Here is a 17699-nt window from a genome sequence, read left to right on the forward strand (position 1 = left end):
CTGAAGCACGTTCAGTATCTTTAGTTTTGGTAATTCATGTCTCTGCATAGTCACAGAATATTTAACCCTGGTTGAGAAACTTTTATGGCACAAGGGCATAATTTGTGTGCATTTGAATTAACTAAAAAGAGTAACTAAATATTCAGACACACTCTGAAATCTGTGCTTTGGGTCATTGTCAGGAACCATCACCTCAGTCCAAGGTCCACAGCACTGCTATATCTGGTTGTTGTCATGTTAACCTCTGCAGACCAGTTGCCCAGTTTCTGCCACAGAAAAGCGTCGCCAAAGCTTGATGCTGCCACTATACTTTATAATAGGATACTTCACAAGGTGATGTGCAGACACCAGACCTGACACTTTGAGTTCAGGAAAGGTAGTTCTATTTTGGTTTCATTAGACCCCAGAATATTCTTTCGCTGAATCTGGCCATCTCTACGGTGTGTTCCTGCAAAATTCCAACAGGCTGCCATGTCAATCTGCCTTGTCCATCTGACCGATCTACCATAATCGCCTGATTGCTGGAGTGCATTTGCAATGATTGACGTTCTGAATTGTTTAAATCCACATAGGAACAAAAATCCCTGGAGCTGTCCGAACGATAACCATCAGGATCCCTGGTCACATCTCTGACCAAAGCCCTTCTTTCCTAGTTACTAAGTTTGGTAATGGAAGTCAGCTCTGGGGAGGGTCGTGGCGTTTCCATATTTCACTCATTTCCAAAAAAATGGAGACTACGGTGCTTTTTTGAAAAAATAAATGCATTGCGTTCTTCCTCCAGCTTTTTTCTTTGGCACAGTCCATTCACAGAGGTCCACAGACATTCATTTGACTTCATTGTGTGGTTTATGGTTTGATATGCACTATTAACTGTGAGATATAGACAAGTGATGTAGACAAATCAAAATTCAGTTAAATCAACTGAATTTACCAGAGGTGGACTCCATTTAAATTGTCGAAACATTTGAAGGTTCATCAATGGAAACTGGGTGCACCCGAGTTCAATTCTGAGACCCATACAAAAGGCTATGGCTACTGCATTTTTGTTTTTTATCAAAATCGAAAAAACAAAAAATCACAAAAATGTTGTTTTTAACTTCGTCATTGAAGAATATTATGAAAAAGAGAAAAATGTATTTATTTACTGTCTATATGCCCTCTAGGTGTTCTCAAAATAGAAAAAAACCCTTGGTTGATACGCAGGGGTCAATATGAAAAAAAGTGTGTTTTTGATCAAAGATGAGTAGAAACTAGACTGCAGACTTGGGTACATGCACACAAGTCTAGAGAAGCAGCATGCAGCTATCTTAAAAGCAGATGTAGAAAGGGCATAAATAAAAGTAAAATCTGCATTTTGAGGTTCCCATTTCAAAAGCAGTTTTGTTTAAGAGTTCTCATCTCCTAAATTTCAGAAAAATTTAAAGTGAATCTGAAAAACCGTTTTTGCAATGTATTTCAAAGTATTCACCTACACTACACTAAATATTTGTTGAAGCTGAGGGGAGCAGGTAACTGAATTTAAAAAATGAAAGTAAAACCAATCCAAACAAGGTATTTCAATGTTATCCAATATTTTAGACAATTCCCTTTTTGCTTCAGATCAAGTGTATCAAAACTGTACCACTGGCAGAAATTATGCAAATGTAAAAACAATCTTTGTATCCTTAGGATGTGTAAAACATAACATGTATCTGTGCAGAGATATGGAACAGAGATAATCGGTGCACCTAATGTTCACCCCTTTGATAATATGCAATAACTCCTCTTTGGGAGATGTTCAGTTGTTTTACTTGAATGACAACAAAAAAAAAAAAAAAACGATATAACATGCTATTTATTTGACAGCTGAAAATTCTGGCTTTGTGAAACCTACCAGTGTATGAAATTAATACCACTTACAGCGGAAATGAGACTTTTTTCCCCCCCAGGTATCGTTATGCTTTTCATAAGGATTGTGCAAAACAAACATTCCACCATCAACCCCTTGGGCTAAAGCAAATTCAAGGTTTACAACCAAATACCACAATCTATGAAAGATTGTCATAAGCCAACTTTAATGTTTTCTTCTGTTTATGTGTTATGGGGTGCATTATTGCTTAGATGCCTTAGGACAAATTGCACGTTTCTCTTTAACAACCTTTGCATTTTACTTGTACTTGCAACACATTTTGAATGCAATTGATCGAACAACTAATATCTTTTGCTATACACAGTGTTTAACTTCATGAATGAGTTTCATAATCCTTTCCATTGTTTCAACTCATAACTTCCTTGTTGGGTCCAGTTTTTCTGTCAGTCTGGAACAGCTAATTAATGAGTGCTTATTATTTAATTTATTAATTAATTGACCAAAAGGCAATAGATACAGGCAATAGATATGCAAGAATGGTGAAATTTGTTCTCTCCCCCAGGCTTGTAACAACAAAATGTCCTTTTGTTCTTGCAGCCATGATTTAAGATTTCTTGCAAATTGTTCTTGACACATAATCGGGGCAGAACTTTTTTCTTATGTGGTGTTTGAAATGTATTAAGTGGGTGTCCTGCAGTGAGAGCGACTTATGAAGAGTTCCATGGAGTTCTCCATTTAGGTTCTTTTGAAGTATGAATTGCCGGTATGAAATACAGGTATTTTATTTTAGGAATGTAATTACAGGTTGATTCAGTATTTTTTTTCCCTCGTCATTGAGTGATTCCTTCCTTTTTTTTATTTCACTTGATCTGAACAAAAAGATGCGCCATTAATTGTAACAATGTAAATTTTTTTAGTATGCTGCACAAAGTCAGGATGTTCAGCTGTTAAAAGTTTTGAGTCAAAGCTAAGATTGTTTTAAAGTAAAACATATGACTTAACATCTTGCAAGAGTGTGACCCATTATTTCTTGTCAAAGGGCTATAGGTATGGGCAGTGGACTGGTTTATAATACACACTTGATTTAAGAGACAGGAAAAAACTCAAAATGTATTCATTAACACATTTGAGCAAAAGCTTAAGTAGAAGTTTCAGTTAAATTTAATCCACTAAAATGTTCCCAAATTTTTCCCAAAAAGGTGTGGCCAAAATCCTTTTCTTATGTGTCTTTGGTACTACCTGTAGACTTGTACACCTTTGGTGAGACACTGACTTTTTCCAGCTTGCTGTTAATTTGTTGTAATGCTGCCCTAAACGTCGACAGGATTCCCTCGCATCTGTTAAAAGCATATAAAGGCAGTACGCATAAACCAACTGAAGTGGTTTCAGCCTAAACCTAATGATGTTGTTGCCTTTGTAGCCACTTTAAACACTGGTATATGTGGTCACTAGTTTGATTTTAAAAGGACATAAACTATGTATTTGCACACCAACCATTAACCTAAAACATAGTGCTCCACAGAACAACAGATTATTGTTGATGGAGCTTTAAATAATATACAAAAAAAAAAAAGCAAAAAAAAAAAACATTTAAAGTCACAGTAAAAGAATGAAAATAGAAATGTGACTATAGTAGCTCGGTCTGTTGAAAATCATTCAGTTTGTAGCAGGTAAACACACTATGAAGAAGCAACCAAAAAAAAAAAAATATGTGAAGTATGAATGAAAAAGTTTGTTGGGAAGAAAGCCCAACAGAGCCAAACATGAAATGCCGGGCAAAGGTACATATTTGCAGAAACTATTTGAGACAAAATAAAGTTTCAGTTTATAAGAATGAAGAAATCTCACATTAATCATGTTGGTCAGTATAATCATGCCTTTATAATCGTGTTTTTGTTTTTTTAAAACAAAAACCCTAATTGACTCATTGAATTTCTCATTTGAAAAAAATCTAAAATGATTAAAGAGTATTGTATGTGCAGTGATGCTTACCTATAAATGTACAAACAGCCTGAACCCTAGTTGCAAAGCTATATGTAGTGCACAATAGCAGTTATACGTAGTAGCTCAGGTCTGCGCGTCAGTACCAAAGAAGTTAATTTGTGAATAGATCTGAGATGCTGCATATGTCTCTGTCTGAAATCTCTGGAGTTTCTGACACAACTTTACCTATTTCTAAGGGGCACACAGAGACACAAAAGTTTGTTTTATATAACAAACCTTGAAATGATTAACAAAGCTCAACCAAATACCAGGACCCACATCTTTAAGTGCTCCATCTGTTTATGTGTACATTAATGTGTACCGTTAATGTGTACTGCTCACCTTTTCAAAGCTCTTTAATAAATTACCTATATATACATTGTATAATGGTAAAAAAAAAATGAAACTACTACCATATATTACATAAACTGCAATTTTGTATTGAACAGATTTTCTAATTAAATCAGCCTATTTCCTATCATTCAAATGAGTTCTTAATCATAAGAAACTTTCGACATGGTTTTATTTCATGAGTATTAGCTTGTTCTTATTCACCTTCAAAACAACATGGAAAGCACTTCCAAACACAAATATGGCTGTTTTTGAAGATTACTATTTTTAGCATGTAAAGTAGATTTTTTTTTAATCTCTTATTATGGGATAATATCATCAGAATTTTATATTTCTACACAAAGGTTCCCATATTCTTTTTGTAATTTTCTACGGCACATATTACAGATTTTCAAACACCAGGAATGTTAGTAGTTTACTCTATAGATGTTTTTCTTTTAGCCAGTAGAGGGTGCTTGTGTGTCGCAATCAGCTTCTTTAGACAGGCTGTGAAGTGATTGAATTATCAGAAAATGACTTGGAACATTGATTTCAGAACATGCATGCTATTAGAGCATGCAATAGCAAAAGATGCAATCGATCTAAATCTAACACATTCCAGAGTAAAGTAAACTGCTGTCAACACTGATCCTCAACAAGATTCACGTGTCTTTCCCATGACAACAGCACAGGATTTAATTGCTCACATTACACACAGGAAGAACAAAACACAGTGTCAGCTTTTTAAAGTAGGAAATACACTGAAAAACATTTTTAAATTAAAATTCATGTCCCCTCTCTGCACAGAAAGCCTAAAAGCTATACTTTCACGATATAGCAAGGCACAATATGGAGACTATGTAGATGTGTGTACAAGGGAAATACATCACCACCAAACCACATCACAACCTATGATGGGATAAGTCAGACAAAGTGCTGTGAATAAAAAAAACAAACTAATTGTTATTATTGTTTAGCCTGAAAGTGCTTAGACTTAAACTTGACATAACACAGGTCATGATTTAACCAAAATAAACATTCATGGAACACATCATGGAATGTCTTATAATCATGGCCTATAGCATTTATTTAATATTTCCTAACAGATACTGCATCCTGTGCCTCCCAGTGACATTCACAGGTCAAAAAGGCCTTTTCTTTCGGGGTCAACATTGTGTTGTAGTTTCGTCTGGCAGAACATGGTTTACCACCATCAGCGATGAAAGCGAAAACAAATAAGACTCCAACTAAATTCAATGCGGAAATTGAAAAGACAGAAACTCAGTTGTTTATAAAGCCACATTGACTAACAGGGTCTCTTAAGGCTTTACATTGTGACAGTGGCCTAACCTCCACTTTTCCATTTGTAAAACAATGGAGGCCAGACTGTAGGCCATGAATTTATCGCATGAAAGACATGAGTGTGATTTATGTGCAATTCTTTTACTTGGTGTGTTTATATGAACAAAAAAGCAACTGATCCCTACTGGTACTAAAATAATGTAGCAGAAGATGTTAGGTGCTTAATGCACGGAAAAATCATACCTGTTTGATTTGCTTTTAGTAGAGTAACACTAAAGGTCCGACAAGCTAGAAGTAGCTGGGTAAGTAGTCAGGGTATCTGCTCAGGCTGCCAGCCTGCAGCCCGCTGCTTAACAGACATGCCTCTCGTAGCTTGCTAACTGTAGTTTAAAACTGTGATGGGTGGTGATCATTTCTTTTACAAGTCATGAATGTCCATATTTTTTGTGACTGCAAATATTATATATACCATATATAACATATATCTTATGAGTAAGGGAAACGTGTTGTAGCCATCTAAACCAGCTGACAGGGAGTGTACAGCAACACATTGGTGTGGGGGAGTATAGCACTACCCTTGTGCTTCATACAACTGGAAAACCCTGGTGCACCTTTCCTGTAATATCATTAAAATATGTTTAAACTGTAGGAACGGTATGACAGAATATTTCAGCAGTTTTCAAACTAACCTTTCAAAAAAATTCTATACCTTTACCAATGATGCCCATCTGTATAGAGAATAATTTAGTTTCACAATATGATTTCATATAAACACACAACGCCACATCTATAGATTCGGTAAATCACGGGTTTTTGGCAGACTTTTCCCTTATATTCAGTTTCTTTATTTGTAGGAAAACATAATACCGTGTACTTCACTATTAGTATCAGTACATTTGGCACTTTATTTGCTCAATGCCTTATGTTTAAAATGCTCATCAAACCAAAACTAGGACCTCCTCTAATGCGTGACTTAAATACTCTCTTAGATTTCCTTGGATTCTTAGGAAGCTTCAATTAACGACACATATACCTCTAGATGTCTTTTCATAGAAATCGTTCATCAGGTCTATTTTAACTTTGGCAAGTGTGCTGATGGAGACCCAAGAGAGAAAGCTGATGCTCAAGTTTTGAGGAAAAGCATGTAAGCAGTACTGAGGTGTTAACATTAAGGAAAGAAATTAATCTTTTTAGATTTAGATACTTTTATGAATGAAATTCTTGATCAACTCAAAATGTTTTCATCTATAGTGATAAATTAAAACTGTTTGGTATATGAACAAAAAATATTTTGTGGATACTGAGCGTTTGCTGAAATATAGCAGCCTAATATTTTTCATCTAGTCGGTTTGTTTTTAAAAACTCCTTATAAAAAGCCTGATCAACTGGTTCACACGTTAATGTTGCACACTGTGGGTGTTGGAAACCAAAAACTCCTCAATGCTATATATAAAACATATATAAAAGTATAGCTTTTCTTTGAAAAACCTATATAACATGAGCGTCAACATTTCATTTCCCTTTGGGATTAATAAAATATTTTTAAAGTGAATTTAATAAAAAGTATACCTACTATCAGCATAGAATAATAAATTTTAGATAGGAGGCATGTCTGGGCAAACAGTGTATTATGTAATGGGTTGGGCTGTATTGCTTTTTGCTGTATATACTGATGGAAAAGAAACAAATCATTGGTATAAGTACCATAAAGTAATAGGCAAGATTTTTGTCACAAACCAGCAACATTGGTGATCATATAAAAAGATCACGTGGAGTGCTTTGATTCACCAGGACAAAACTTCTGCTCTCAGGCCTCACTCAACCACTCTGATCACATTTGCTCAGGGAATATCATGAAGTGAAGATGCTGTCTCAGCCTGTCTTATCCCTTGACGTCCACCCCAGTGAGAAACTGAGTTGCATTGCTGTACCACAGCTGGAGACTTGACCAATTCCTGCCAGTAGCCAGCTGCTCAGTCGGGATCCTCTTCAGGAATGCGCCAGCACTTCACAGCTGCACACCAAGAGGTTCAGTGGCTCCATGTGGTGCCAAGCAAAGGTTTATGCAACAGGTTGTCCGTTTGGTTATGATACGCTGCTGGACAACTGGTGTTGTGGGGAAAGATTTCTTTTGGCCATCAGTATATGTATGTGTGTATATGTATGTTTATATCTCAATACTTAGGCCAAGTTACAAGCATACTAGGATCCACGGCAGAGAAACCCGCCATGGATCCAAATATGCTTGTGATCTTGAGATCCACAGCACATTTTATCTATTTACCTATTAAAGGGATTGAAAAAGAAAGACATCAACTGGCGTCCCCGTCCATCAAATATTATGTAGATGTGTAAATGTTCTGGCAATATGAGCAGTTGAGTTTACAAACTTTAACTGTAAGTTAGAGTAAGAGTTTGAGGAATGGTGCTAATACTTAAAAGAAATGACAAGGATTTACAAAGGAAAAATACCAAAAGCTGACCCTGGTAAGAGATTCCAAAAAACATCAAAAACAAGTAGTGTCAAGAGTAGTTTGCTGCAGTCTGTGTGTTTGTATGAAGAAATCTGTATGCAAATAATAGTATTTGTGCAGAAACAGGAGCTCCGACACAGCTACCGTTGTATTCACATCACTTGAAAACAAAGTTGGCAAAATTTTACCCAACTTGGGTTTTTCAACACATCCCCAGCAGAGGCTTGAATGTGTTACTGTTGAACTGTAATTTTTCCCTGAGGCTAAGCGAGAGGAAAGCCTTTCACTGATGCAGACACATATCTTCCCTCCACTGTGTCAAAGCTCTAAGTCAAACCCTGTGTAGGACATTTACTAATGTATCCCCCAGCACAAAAACCAGTCAACTCCTCCTGCTCTAAAGCAGCTGCTCTCTCCATGGTCAGCCAGGTACTTTTTCCATCCAGTTTGGAGAGAGCTGTGCACCGAAGATACTGGACATTTTTACACTACACCCTAATTTGAGAGGTAGTTTCTTGAGAAGCGTGGAAAGCTGTTTTAAGATGTCGTGAACATGGAGAATTGTGAAATGCAGGGGCTATGTGTAGTCAGCGAAGCATTTTATGCAACAATGGTAAGGAATAGTTCAGAAAATTGTTGCCTATTGGGGGCATCAGGTTGCTGAACAATCAAAAGAAGCATCTCTGAAGAAGAGCAGAAACTGGCCATCAGGAAAAACAGTCAATTCAACAGCATAAACAGGAGTTTAGGTTGTAGTTGGAAATTAAACCCTGTTGGAAAAGGACCTCATGCACTAGGCAATTAACTTAGCTTTTGGAGACTGGGGTGAAAAGGATTCGTCTTCATATGAAGCTTTAAAATGTAAAATGCTTTTATAAAGTATTCATACCCCTTTATCTTTATCCCATGGTTTTCAAAATGTTTTACACATAAAATCCAAAAAGTGTGGCATGCATTTGTATTTAAGCCATCCTGTGTCAAAACTTTGTGGAATACCTTTTTATTGTAATTACAGCTATATGGGATTTGTAGTATGTCACTATCAACTTTAAACGCCTAGAAACTAAATTTCTTTTCCTCGATATTTGAAAAGTAGCTCAAGCTCAGTATGACTGAAGAGGGTATACATAGCTCGATTTTCAAATCGACCCACAGATTCTCGACTGGATTTAGACCTGGAGTTGGACCAGGCTGTTTTAAACACATGGACGTGCTGTAATTCTAAACCATTCAATCGAAGATCAGGCGGTAGTTTGAAGGTGGTTGTCCTGCTGGAAGGTGAACCTCAGCTCCATCTCAGGTCCTTTGCAGCCTTTAAGAAAGGTTCTTATAGTAAAACTCTCCTTTTAGCTTCATCGATCTTCCCTAACCCTCCACAGCATGATGCTTTCACCACCATGTTTCACCTTGAAGATGACGTGATTGAACTGATTTGTGGTGTTAAATGTTCCCCCGCTCAGTCTTGCATGCAAGGTTGCCAAAACGCTAAACTTTGAGCATGTTGACAACATCATTCCACATGTTTGCTGTGTCTGTTACATGGCTTGTAGAAAACCTTGTAACAGAACTTTATTCTTGTCCAACCATGGCTTTCTTCTTGCCACTCTTTAAGAAAAACAAGGCATGTGGACTGCATGATTAATATTTGTTCTGTTGACAAACCTTCTCCTACAGAACTGTACCAGGCCTCTTGACTGCTTCTCTGATTAATGCTCTTCTTATCTGACCTTTCAGTTTAAATGGACAGTCATGTTAAGGTGGCAGCTGTGCTATCCTCTTTAATTTTTTCGCCTGATAGATTGTACTGTCTGTAAGATGTTTAAAGCTTAGGAAATTGTTTTTTAACCTAACCCTGCCTTAAATTCTTCCAAAACGCCTTCCCTGACCTCTTCTGCTGCGTTCCCAACGAACCTGAAGAGCCTCTACAGGACACCTGTATTTCTACCGAGTATGAATTAAGACACAACTGGACCACATTTACTAAATTATAAGGTGACATTTCAATGCAAATGACTGCAGTGAAATAAACATAGAGGTATAGAAGTAAATGGGGATGAATACATTTGCAAGCCATACATTTCAGATTTTTATTAGTAAAAATATTTCATTTTTAAGCCATAAATTACTTTTCTGCCATTTTACAATTATGATCGACTTTTCATCAATCATTTAAAAGTTTGTGGTTGAATGCAACAAATGTCAAAATGTTTAAATATAAATACTTTTGCAAGTTACTACAGAAAAGGGTTGCAATGGTTTAATTTAATTATCCCTATTTTTTTTGGTCAATTTGCGTTTGTGTCAATTTTTGTTTTTGTCTGATTTGCTTTGATGCAGCTTTTATCTAGAAGTATTCTGTATTGTAAAAGTGTTTAAAATGCATGTCCCATGAACTGTAAATATTTACCACACACTTCATATTTACATTCTGAGAGCTTTCCAAAGCTCTGTTTGAGGTGTGAGCTTGATAAATGCACAAAAACTGTCACGTTGTGACATGGGCATCTGTGTGATGTGCATGCCCAGGAACTATGAAAATGTCAGCACATTCTGCCTGAAAATGATCGGTGAAGTATGTTTAACGTGCAGTTTTTGGTGAGAGTTCATCCTTGGGGCTTGCGACCACAGAATATTTTCACACAGCCAACAGAAATGTGTGTAAGAGATTTGCCCCACCCTGTATGTTTTTGAAGGTATGTTTTGTTTTTTTTCTCAATAAATGCAAAGCAAGAGAGTAACGGTGGCTTTCCAGAAAACAGCCATAGAGGTGGGTTATTATGATACTGTCAGAGAAAACAGCCATTAAGGAACCTTTTTGAATGAAATGCAGACAGCAGGCCTGAACAGCACTTTCCTCTTGCAGCAAAGCCAAATATGGGTGCATAGTTTATCATCAGCCTCATAGCATAACTGCCCGAGTCATATTTTGGCTCAATATCAATAAAAAATGTGCCTGCTGAAAAACAAGTGTGCTATGAGGCTAATGAAATATAAGGTCCTATTGCAAACCTTCAGGAAGGGTTTCTCTTTAAGGGTTACTGGTCATAGCATAAGTAATGGTTTCCAAAAAAAAAAAAAAAAAAAAAAAAAACCTTTCCAACTTGTAAGGTTTTATTCATTGTTCAGATGACCCTTGGAAGTTGAGGAGATTTATATAAAGGATCGTTAAGTTTAAAATGGAAATGGAGTATCAACACAGAAACTTCAAGAGCAGCAATGTACTGGTTAAAACCCAGCCGTGTGCCTTCTACTCATGTGTCGTGTTACCTAAGTGTTTCTTTTTCATACTGGTTTAAGAGTGTTCACCTAATATGATGCATCAAGAATGTCTCGACGGAACATTTTTGACATTTAAATTCAAGAGCAACAATAAAATTGAACATACTTACCCAATGCTGACCCCTGCTACTTGTCAGTCATCCACGAGAGAAATGTATATGTACAGGGATTGTGTGTTTGTTTCATGTAGAAAATAGATTTAAAGGGAAGGACAAATCTATGATATCTGAGGAAGTGCTTTGTGCATGGTGAATAAACTGCCTGAAAGTGTATGAGTACTGAGTGGTACATACACGTGGTGTTTAGGTTAGATGACGGTATGGAAGTGGACTGAACATCTGTTAGACTGGGGTCACAGGTTTTAGGAGAAGCAGACGGCTCCTCCTGCTCTGCGTGATCTTCCTTCATCTCCACTTCATCACCATCGTCCAAAACTTTTCTTGCCAACCTCTTAGATGTTCGGCATGAGCTTTGAACCTGGATGGATTATTTTATACATCAACATCAAAGAAACTATCTATTAGATTCTCACCAAACTTGCAAATTTTTTACTCTGAAACACTTCACCTTCGCCTTTCACTTACCTTTGCAGGAGGTCTGGTTGCTGCAGTTTTTCTCTGTGGTCGTTCCTTGGATTTAGGCACCTTAGGGCAGGAAAGAGTCTTCATAGTAATAGCAGCATGCTGAAGGATGCAATCAGTGCCACAGTAAACAGAGTCCGGCAGGGCTTGTTTCACACAACCAGGTCCGGTGCACAGAGGGCCATCTGTCTCCATCTCGCAACGAGGCTCAGCCACAGTTTCAGGTGGTTCACCCTCAGCTTCTGGTTTAGGTCTCGTCTCCAGAGCCTCCCTCTCTTCTTCCTTCTCCTCCTCTAAAACAGCCTCCTAAACACAGATCACTGACTTACATGCAGACTCATTCAGGAAAATCGGTGACTGAAAATCTGTCATAATTATGCTAAATTTTTAAATATGCAAAATGCCAAAACACAAATGCACTAATTGATTTGGTTTGACTACACTGTGACCCATTTGTGGACAGGTAACAATCGAAATGAAATTCAAACCTTCAGAACTTGCTGCTGCTCCTCTTGTTGCTCCGATCCCACTTCAAGCGGACTTAGTGTCAGACAGTCAGGAAAGCTAAGGTCTGGCTCAAGGTGAGACTCTAACTGGATGATGGTCTGCCTCGTTGTAGTACAGGTTAAACACATGTACTCTTGTTCTTTCTCTTCTATCTCCCAGTCCTGTGTCTCACCGATACCCACACAGGCACTATGAAACCACTCCTGGCAGCTGTTACAGCAGATCATGAACCTGAAAAAGATGTTTTCAGGAAGTGAAACAAACATATAAAACAGGTATGCAAACCTTTCTGTTAAGAGACCTTGTTACCAGAAAAGAGCAAGTACCTCTTAATGTGTGTTTGGCTGCAGACGAAGCACATTGCATTGGAGCCACGTTCCTCACTCTCTGTTATGATTGGAATTTCTCCTATATTCTCACCCTGTTTCTTGCCTTTCTCTCCCTCCATCTCACCTGGTGCATCATCAAACTGGCCATGATTTACAGCCCTATTATGGGTAAAATCACTTTCTAAGATTATGCAGTCTGAGCTGACTGACTGCAAAGCAGCATTCAGAGTTATATCAAAGTGGGCAGATGTTGATTCCATTTCAGGAGAACTCTGTGGATCATTCTGGATGCTCTCATGTAAATGTTGCGGCTCATCTGCATTAACAAGTATCACATTATCATCAATGTCCTCAATGTCTGCAATGATTGGCTGAAGTTCCACTGCCCTGCCCCTGCCTCTTCCCTTACCTTTACCCTTTCCTCTACCTCTTCCCCTGCCTCTCCCCCTCGCCCTGGCTTTTCCTCTTCCACCCTTCCCACCGCGAGCCTTTGAGTCTCCTGGTCTGCTGCTGGTGGCCAGCTGCTCTTTAATTTGAAAAAGAGTCATTTCATCACTGTCCTCTTCTTGACTAGAGATTAAAACAACATAATCACTCTCTCTTTCTGTAACATTGTCCGGAGCAACAGGCTGTGTGACGTCCATGTCTTCCAGATTCTCCGGGACCTCATTTTCTTCTACCGGCTGTGGATCAGTGGGCTCAATTTCATTAGCAGGCCCCAAAAAAGCAGGAACTGCCAGTGCATCTGTCAATGACAGGCCTTCATTGCCACCAAGCAGAGAGAAGGCCGTGTGGAAAGCAGATCCCAAGTCCTGCCATAGGCTGGGATCAAAGGCCCCTCCAGCAGAGGTCTCTGATGGTTCCTTGCTATCCTCTGATACAGGTGAGGAAGGGGCAGACCACTGCAGATCTTCTATCACACTCCTGGCTGTTCGTGTAGTTTTCTGTTTGGTGCCATCTTCTGTGTTCGTTTCTGGTGCCTGGATGGCTCTTCGACTTCTGCCCCTTCGCACCAGCGGGGGACTGTGGGTTAAGTCTCCGACCTCCTCCATGAACTCCCGTCGAGCAATGGTTGTCCTTCTGAAGCCCCAGGACTTTTTAACTTGTGACAAGGATGGCCTGGCACCAGAGTCCACCCCGCCTGATTGGCTCTGCCGTTCGTCTACAGAAAAATAACGAGAAAAAGAATAATCAAAAACAGAACCAACACCTTGATTTTTTTTGTTTCCGTTTGCTTAAGAAACTAACCCACTTACCTGGTGTACCTGAACTACCATCATCATTAACTGCATTGGTCTTTTCTATTGAGTCCATGCCGACATCAGTAGGCAGCAACCCTGTCCATAAACAATTTAAGTTAAAATTGTTTGTGGGACTGCCAGCTCAGCGGTGACTGGCATCAGTTTGTACCCACTTTAACAGATGATTAAAAGTATTTTTTCTTATTTACTCAGTCTACTGTAAGAAAATGTGGTTATTTGACCAACAAATATCTACCAACAGGAGGTCATTTAGGTTTGACCCTGGGTCATAATCTGTCATTTTAAAAGGATCATTCCGATAGCTTTCCTGTTTCTACTTGGAAGATTTTTTTTTAATTAGTCACATTAGATGACACATAAGGGACAACTGAGCTCTGTAACATTTTATAGGGTAATATTGTTGTTTTACTTTAATAATAGTTTAGTAATTGCAACATACCCCTGCAAAAATATCTTAAAAACTGAGTAAAGATGTTCCATTTTGCCCAATATCTCGATAACCTTTAGCTGTTTAAAAACAACGCTGCATAATATGTATAAATAAGGAAATAATGCGTATGCTGCTTTAATCTCTGCACGGCTAGCTTTTCCTGTTTAATTCCAAACATGGATTTAATATACAAAACAAATACACAATGATTCATTTTATATGCTGTTGATTTTTTGTACTCTGGATTTATGTTATGGTGTCGATATGAATAGTTATCAATCGCTTTACACTGAGGTGTTTGGACAAAATTTTACCATGTTTACCAAAGCAGAAGCAGTCTGGTGCTAGCATTAGTTCGTACTTAACAACAGCCTTTTGAAAGTCGCTAACACTAGTTAGAGAAGTAATAGTGAAACCAGCCTTCCTAATTTAAATAACAGGCCGCGGCCAGATGTAAACCCGCAAAACAAAACGTGTTCTTTCTGCGATTTTAGCAGCACAACCGAGTTAGTTCGTGAGGCCACAAGGGAAAACTGCTACTATTTAGAGGCGTCCGACATTGTTGTCTGCAGCTAACGGTGACGGTGAACTAATAATAATTGTCTGTGTTCTAAAGCTAGCTGTATTTAGTAACGCTGTCTGGGAACATAAAAAGTAGACAACATTATCATACCTTAAATATAAGTTACTGTTTTCCAGTAGTTGCTAGATTCGTTCAGCTACCATGCTAGCATGGGATTCCATTTTCTTTGCCCACGATTTGAAGTCTCGCGAGATTCCAAACAGAGGCAGAAGCACAGTTGAAGCCGAATCGGCTTCTTCTTCTTCTTCTTCTTAAAGTTTTACGGCGGTTGGCGACCAACTAAATGGGGCATTACCGTCACCTACTGTTCCAGAGTATTGGTCAGCCACTACCTAAACCCTCCAATATATCACTGTATCATTTAAAAAGGACACCAATACCCGAAATTGTGCTCTACTTCCCAAACCCAAAATACTTTTCCAAGTGAACTCTTTTACTCCTAGTTCCTTAAAGTTTCTCTCAAAATCTCCCTATACACACTGTAACCTCTACACCTTAAAACCACATGTTCTTCCTGGCAACCTTCACATTTCCCTATCCCATGTTTCCCTATTAGTAAACAATGTCTTCTTCTTCTTCTTCTTGTATTATTTTTGGCAGTTGGCAAATAACTTTATGATGTGCATTACCACCACCGACTGGTATGGAGTGTGGTTCTTCATGGTTTTAAATCTTATTTACTATTACAACAATCAAATTCTATTTATTAATTTAGTTTTTTTGAAAAATCTAATTATAATTTGAATATGTTTGCTACCTAAACGTCTTTGCAAAGTATCTCTCAAAATAAAATTTTCTTTAATACCTACAAATTCTCTCCTTAAAATTGTTCTTTCTTGTTCATATTTCTGACACTTCAATATTACATGTTCTATTGTTTCCTCCTCTCCACAATGATCACATTTTCTTGTATTATGTTTCTTTATCTTGAACAATGTAGAATTAAGTCCTGTATGTCCAAGTCTTAATCTTGTAATTAATCTTTCCTCTTTTCTGCTCCTTTTTCCAGTTCTTACTTCTCCTACTATCTTGTTGATTCTGTAAAACCATCTTCCTTTCCTCTCTTCATCCCACCTTTTTTGCCACTCTTTCCTGATTCTCTGTTTAATTATATTTCTTGCCTCTGACCTACTAATATTAATTATAAAGCTAAAGTTGTTTTGTGTTGCCTTCTTTGCTATCCTGTCCGCCATCTCATTCCCTCCAACTCCTACATGTGCTGGTACCCATAAAAACACTAATATTAATCCCATCCTTTGTAGTCTAAATAAAGTATGTTTTATTTCCAACAAAATGTCTGGTCTACCCTCTGAATGATTATGTTTTAAACTTAATAATGCTGAACTTGAGTCTGAACAAATGATTGTTTTTAATGGTTTTATATCCTCCACCCACTGCACTGCTAGCAATATGGCTAATAATTCTCCTGAATATATCGATAATCCATCTGTAATTCTTTTTCCTACTTTTATTTTAAATTCTGGTATTACAAATGCTACTCCTACTTTTCCATCTGTTTTTGATGCGTCTGTGTAAATCTGGACATAATGATAGTAATTGTTTATATATTCTTGTATTATACTTGAATCTAATCTACATTTTGGATCCTTTTTCTTTTTCATCAACGCCATATCCACCACTGCTTCTGGTAACAGCCACGGTGGCACTACTGGCAAAGGCAACATTGAACTTATTTCTTTTTCATATATTTGAAATTCTTCTGCTATACTATTGATAATCCAACCAAAACTCTTAACTTGTTTTTTTTCTTTTTCCCAGCATGGTTTTAAAATATCACGTGTGGGATGATCCGGATTATTGCTTTGTAAGTTTATCCAGTAAGTTATTGCTAACTGTTTCCTTCTTAAATCTAATGGCATCTCTCCCATCTCTACCTTTGTGAACAATGTCCTATCCTCATTCTTGTAATAACAGATTCTTCTTTCCTATACCCTCCCTGCACTCTGGACTCTGATATCCTGCTGTGAATGTTATACAGATGTCTTCCCTTCTTTCCATTATCCCACTCTCTTTGCCACTCCTGATTTATGTGTTTCTAAATCATACTCTTTACCTCAGATTTACTCAATTTAACCCTCATTTCCACTGTCCTTTTTTTTTTTTTTAGAGCTTCTTTTGCCAGTTTGTCCACTTTTTCATTCCCATTGATCCCCACATGTGCTGCCCCCCCCTCCCAAGATGAAGTCAATGAGAATATCCTGTTTACTGTTTGAATGGGATGGTCTTATACTTGAGAGGACAGAAGTTGAGTCCGAGCATATTAACACCTTGTTTAACTTTGCAAGCTCTACCCATCGTAATGCCACCAAGATTGCCACCATCTCCACAGTATAAACCCCCAACCCATTTGGAGTGCGTCTATTAATCCCAATTATCCTTGCTGGAACTGACACCCTAAAACCTGTCACTGCTGTCTCTGGATTCTTGGTTCCATCTGTGAAAATGTGAACATAATCAAAATATTTGCTTTCCACATAATGGTTAAAGGTGATAACAAGATCTTCTTTTCTTTTCCTATCTCTCTTTTTGTCAAAGAGGTACCAATCAACCAAAGGGCATATCATTAACCAGTGGGGCACGTCTGGGTAACCCACCGCAGGACAAATCCATAGACCATCTATTTCACATTCCTTAGCCAATCGGTTCTCCACCTTCCCAAAGTGATCCATCTGACATTTTCCATACTCCCAGCAGTTTTCAAGCACTTGTTTAGTGGGGTGAAATTTGCCATGACTGCTGAGATGAACCCAATAGTTTGCCATGATCTGT

At 37.9% G+C, this 17699-nt stretch overlaps 1 protein-coding gene across 2 annotated transcripts in view; it reads right to left on the reverse strand.

Annotated features, from left to right (window-relative positions):
- The window catches only part of si:ch73-181d5.4, a 29721-nt gene extending 14317 nt beyond the window's left edge, over window positions 1–15404 (reverse strand). The window contains exons 1-6 of one of the 2 annotated variants that reach the window (XM_047366169.1): window positions 15000–15404; window positions 13891–13971; window positions 12632–13796; window positions 12287–12536; window positions 11802–12104; window positions 11511–11694 (exon numbers count right to left, since the gene is read on the reverse strand). In XM_047366169.1, coding sequence (XP_047222125.1) covers window positions 11511–11694; window positions 11802–12104; window positions 12287–12536; window positions 12632–13796; window positions 13891–13948 — 1960 coding nt within the window. In that variant the 5' untranslated portion in view covers window positions 13949–13971; window positions 15000–15404. The remainder of the gene's footprint in view (window positions 1–11510; window positions 11695–11801; window positions 12105–12286; window positions 12537–12631; window positions 13797–13890; window positions 13972–14999) is intronic. The other variant, XM_047366178.1, reaches the window with a different exon arrangement.
- Window positions 15405–17699: the final 2295 nt, after the last annotated feature.

This window comes from Girardinichthys multiradiatus, chromosome 1 (genome assembly GCF_021462225.1).
Source record: "Girardinichthys multiradiatus isolate DD_20200921_A chromosome 1, DD_fGirMul_XY1, whole genome shotgun sequence".
In the NCBI taxonomy this organism is placed as follows: Eukaryota; Metazoa; Chordata; class Actinopteri; order Cyprinodontiformes; family Goodeidae; genus Girardinichthys; species Girardinichthys multiradiatus.